We start from the raw sequence: 4,893 nt of genomic DNA on the forward strand, positions 1-4,893 counted from the left end.
ATTAATTAAATAAGAGGTTTTATAAAGCATTTTAGATATATGAGCTTAATCATTAGAGAAACCATTTATTTATTTATAGGTCGAAATTAATTAATCCTCCTTAATAAATAAAGAACTTTTTACCACATGACATGCATACATTGATTTGGCCACATGTCATTTTGTAGTTATTTTCAATTAAATTTTTTCCACATAGCATTTTGTGGTTTTTTTCCATTTTTTTAAATTCTATATAATATTTAAATGTATTAATTGTAATAATAAATGCATATCAATATCATTAATTGATATTTCTTCTAATTTTAAATTTTCTAAATTAAAATCTCATTAGTTTCCTATGTTTATTTATCTAAATTATTAGTTTAAATTTAAAAAAAAAAGAAAAAAAAAACACTTTAATTTTAATAATTTAATAATTTTTTATTTTTTCTTATAAATTCAAATTTCTCAAATGTTAAAAATTTCATATTTAATATTTCTTTTAAATGAATACATGAGTCTTACACCTAGTAGTATAATGAGGTGACAATCACTTTAAGCCATAATATAACTTAACCATTGAAGATGTTTTTAATATAGATTGAGTTACTTATTTATTACTTATTCAATGTTTGTTTGTATTTATTTTAAAATTCTACTTTTAAAATGATTATTATTTATAAATTCATATTAATTTTTTTATCGACCCGTATAAACTATAAAATACAAAGCTAAATGTTAGAATCTAGTAACACCGATTTTAAAAATTAAAACTTGCCTTTTTCTTGATCATGGGCCGAAAGCCCAAGTTTTTGTCCTCAAAAATGAGGATTCGCCCCATCCTATCCGATGACGCGAACCGAACGTGTATAGAAAGCAACAGCGTAAGGAGAGACACCGCGAAAAATACAGAAACGGCGTCGACCACCGGCGACCGTAACTGTACGGCTGTACGCCGACAGAATTTTACCAGCAGAGGTATTCGTTCTTCAACTCCAATTGTGTACTTTTTCTACCTTTCCGTAAATATCAAAACTGTCAGAGTCAAAGCTAGGGCACAAAATCATTCATGTTTTTGCTTAAACGTTGAATTACGTAATGTAGATTCTTATTTTTCGTTTTATCAATAAAGATAGTAAAATTTTGTAAACTGTACAGATAATGTGAAATTTCGACAACAATTTTGCAGTTGATCGCCGACTTTTAGCGATAATAAGGATAGGAATAGTTTTTGTTTATTTGTAACTTCGATTACTCAAATTAAGTTTCTCATTTGAATTTGATAGGTAATTAATTCCGAATAAAGCTTTAGGGTTTTTTTTTAATTTATACGAGTGTGTGTATTGTTGCTATACAAAGTGTAAATATATTAGACACACAAAGTATCGGTAGGGCTTTATTGATAGTTAATGTTTGAATGTGCCTTTGTTAATGGAAACAGATCAAATAAAATGGAAGAACGCTTGGTTAAATTGGATAACTATACTGAAGCTGTAACATCCAAGAAACAACAGAGGAGTGAATTAAAGTTTAATGGAAGAACAGATGCTTTAAACATGAAGATCACTACCCGAATGAAGAGTGTTAATGAGCGTGTTGAAGATCGACCTAAGAACATTTGTCTCAGCAAGCGTGCTCGAACATCAGTGTCTGAATTTCAGGCTGAATGCCAGATTAATGGCCTAAAGAAGAAGCCTGTGGCAATGGCAAAAGATGTAAATTTTCTCAAGGACAGTGACAGAGAATCTGATCAGTTTGAAAAGATCCGTAGGCTGGCTGCAGTAGAAGAAGGATGGGATAAGAAAATTAAAAGAAAACGTTCAATAGGCACAATTCTTTCAAGACCTATTGACAGTGATGAAGTGCCTAAAAGAGCTACACATAACAGGGTTATTGATGAACGTGGTGTGCAACAATATGATGCCCTCATCTCCAGGTATTCACATCATTTGTTTTTTTGAATGATCTCGCCTTGTTGAAATATTTTTCTGCAGTAGAGAAAGTGTTACTAAAATTATTCTTATGTTATTTCACCTTCTTAATATTGTGTCTTTCTTAATAGTAACAGATATTTCTAACCTTTCCTGTATTCTCAGGTCCAATAACTGTGATGATTCTTACACTACATGTCCTAGTCCATTGACAAAAAAGAAGGCTCTGAGGACTACACAAATAGGGTGGGAGACTGCAATGGCTAAGGAGAGACTTACTTTACAAGAAAGTGATAACAATCACAAACCTTCTTTGAGTCAATGGGTTGGTCAAAGGCCACCAAAATTGCCTAGAACAAGGAGATCAAATTCAAACCTGGTGTCTCCTGTCTCAAATCAAGATGACTGTTCACCTTCTAATGGCCCCCATAGAAATGCAACAAATGGTTCCTTGAAGTTAATTCTTAAACTTGATACTCTTCAAACTGAAGTTGAAGAATCTGTTGGTGGTGAAAGGCAAACGAAGGGCAAAATGGGAAATAATGAAGCTGATGGATTTCATGTTCAGGATATTGGACCTTGTGCTACACTTGCAAGGAAGAATAAAGCTTTTATTAATGAAGAAAGTGTGTTGAGAAAAGGGCGTAGTGCAAGAGGACTTTTGATTTCAAGGTGTAGCAAGTCACCAATGGGGAATGAATTAGATAAGGCTGGTTGTAAGAAGAATGACAGGTATGGAATCTTTTTGCAATAAAAAAAAAAAAAAAATTTTTTAACATTTTGTGGTGTAGTTATTATTTATGCAAGAATGTTGTGATTTTCCAGCAAGTCAGGTTGTCGATTGAAAAGGCTTTCAGAATACAAGGGCCTTTCCAGTGATGCCCCTTTGCAAAATAGTAGCTCAGCTTATTCTACAGGTACATGATTAGCAAATACAAACATCCAAGGCTGTATTTTGTTTTTTTGTTCTTATCTGTTTCATTGGATGGAAATTGGAATGAAATGATGAAGGAATGGAATGGAATGAGTCGTTACATTCAATGATCATGTTTGGTTGGCCTTGTGTGAATGGAATGGATTTTCATACATTTTTATATTCTTTTGTACATGATGATGTAGGGGAATCTGATGATGATCAGGAAAACATGTTATCAGCTGCAAGTCATGCCCATATAGCTAGTTGTAAGAACCTATTTTGTTTTATGATTTATTAATTATTATCATTATTATTATATATTTGTGACATGAAAGGAATCTTTTCAAACAATAACATGTTATTATTTGTAAATGTAGCATGTTCAAGGCCATTCTTGAAGAAGGTGGGATCATCATTTACTCCCATCAGTTCTGAGGAAAAGTCCTTATTATCCCAACAGGTTGAACAGTTTTTTAACAATATTTTTTTTGTTTTTTTATCATCATCCATTCAGTTTTTTTAACATGGTTTTAATTTTCTAATCCAGTTGGGCCTTGATGCACTTCCTTCTGAAGAAAGAAAAACACGTACGCCACATCAGCAAACCGAGTCTTTGTTGAAGAAACATGATATGGTTGATGAAAGATCTAATGGGCATACACCATTTTATCAAAGAGTATTATCAGCACTAATTATAGAAGATGGCAATGAGATTGATGGGCTTGAAGAATGGGATTCAAAAAATATACAAATTCAGAATTCTTTTTCTGATACATATCGCCTCAATGATTCTGAGCCTAGAAAAAAGGCTAGGGTGGAAAATAGTTGTGGTCAAAGTCTTGGTTTGACCAAGAAATCTTTTACTGAAGATGAGATGTTGGGTGGGACCTCAAACTCAAAGTTCCATGGGTGTGAGTATGAAGAGATGTCTTTAGATGACAAGCTTCTACTTGAGCTCCAATGCATAGGCCTTTGTCCTGATACACTGGTAAGGGGTTGAATGAATATTATGGAATTTGTTTTTTTGGAATGTAAGGGTAAAATGGTCATTTGGCGTCGAGTCATGTTTTATTGTTTTAACTTTTTGTTTTTTGTATGATATAGCCTGGGTTGGAGGAGAATGAAGATGAAATGATCCCACATGATGAAAATGAGGCAGATGAAGATTTGGCCATAAACAAAGCAAAAATATCAAACAGAGGAAAAAGCAAAAAACTACTACTCAACAACATCTCCGGTGGGACAAGAGGAAAAAGAAGCGCCCGGGCCGCCACCAAACCACCACGTGCCCCAAAACCAAAGCCAAGTCAAAAGACAAATCTACCCCCGACACACGTCAATAAACACACAACTACCCCACCTCATCATCATCCTACACAGCCGTCAACCAGCCAATCAGCAAATAACAACAAGAGAAGGGATATTGGAAGTGAAGAAAATGACGTTACTACCCCTGTTGAGGATTTAGTGCGGATAGATGATGAATTAGGGGATCTTTCTTCTTTGTTGACATTTGATGAAGAAGATCCACAAGTGGATATGGATTTTGCAGCAGGGCTAGCTGTACCGGATGATGATCTTACGGGGTTGTGTATATTTTGATTGCGGTGGGTTCAACAAATTAACTGCACATACGGATACGGATACGGTGGTCAAACACTAACTCTCATACCATAAAAAGGTATAATACAAGATTCTATTAATTTGGATTTATTAGTTGATTTTTGATAATTTCTTACTTTGTTTATGGATATGGATCATGGATGGGAATGGGATGTAATTAACTTTGCTTCTTTTTGTTTGCAATGGAAATCTCAAACCAAACGAAAATCCAAAATAATGAAATGAGGTGAGGTAAATAAATCACACGTAATCGTGTAAAAGGCTAAAACACCATTGTGAATGATTGCTGCAGTTGCCAAATCCTTCCTGTGTATTTTCTACAAACAAAATTGTTTTTATCATTCAATATATTAATAACTTAAGTCGCTGATAATAGAATATTTAGGTATGAATGGATTCTAATATATCCTTAAACAACACAATATGAAAAAACATATGGGTATT

The 4,893-nt window shown here is 33.4% G+C and overlaps 1 protein-coding gene across 1 annotated transcript; it reads left to right on the forward strand.

Moving 5' to 3' along the window:
• The first annotated feature begins 840 nt into the window (after positions 1–840).
• Positions 841–4,619, forward strand: LOC145133687 (uncharacterized). The gene is made up of 8 exons (XM_079068627.1): positions 841–957; positions 1,421–1,915; positions 2,076–2,642; positions 2,736–2,827; positions 3,030–3,092; positions 3,204–3,286; positions 3,374–3,814; positions 3,931–4,619. The coding sequence occupies exons 2-8, from the start codon at positions 1,431–1,433 to the stop codon at positions 4,426–4,428; spliced, it is 2,229 nt and encodes a 742-aa protein (XP_078924753.1). The 5' UTR covers positions 841–957; positions 1,421–1,430; the 3' UTR covers positions 4,429–4,619.
• Positions 4,620–4,893: the final 274 nt, after the last annotated feature.

Source organism: Lactuca virosa, chromosome 8 (assembly GCF_052849685.1).
Source record: "Lactuca virosa cultivar CGN04683 chromosome 8, Lactuca_virosa_CGN04683_v6, whole genome shotgun sequence".
NCBI classification, from domain to species: domain Eukaryota; kingdom Viridiplantae; phylum Streptophyta; class Magnoliopsida; order Asterales; family Asteraceae; genus Lactuca; species Lactuca virosa.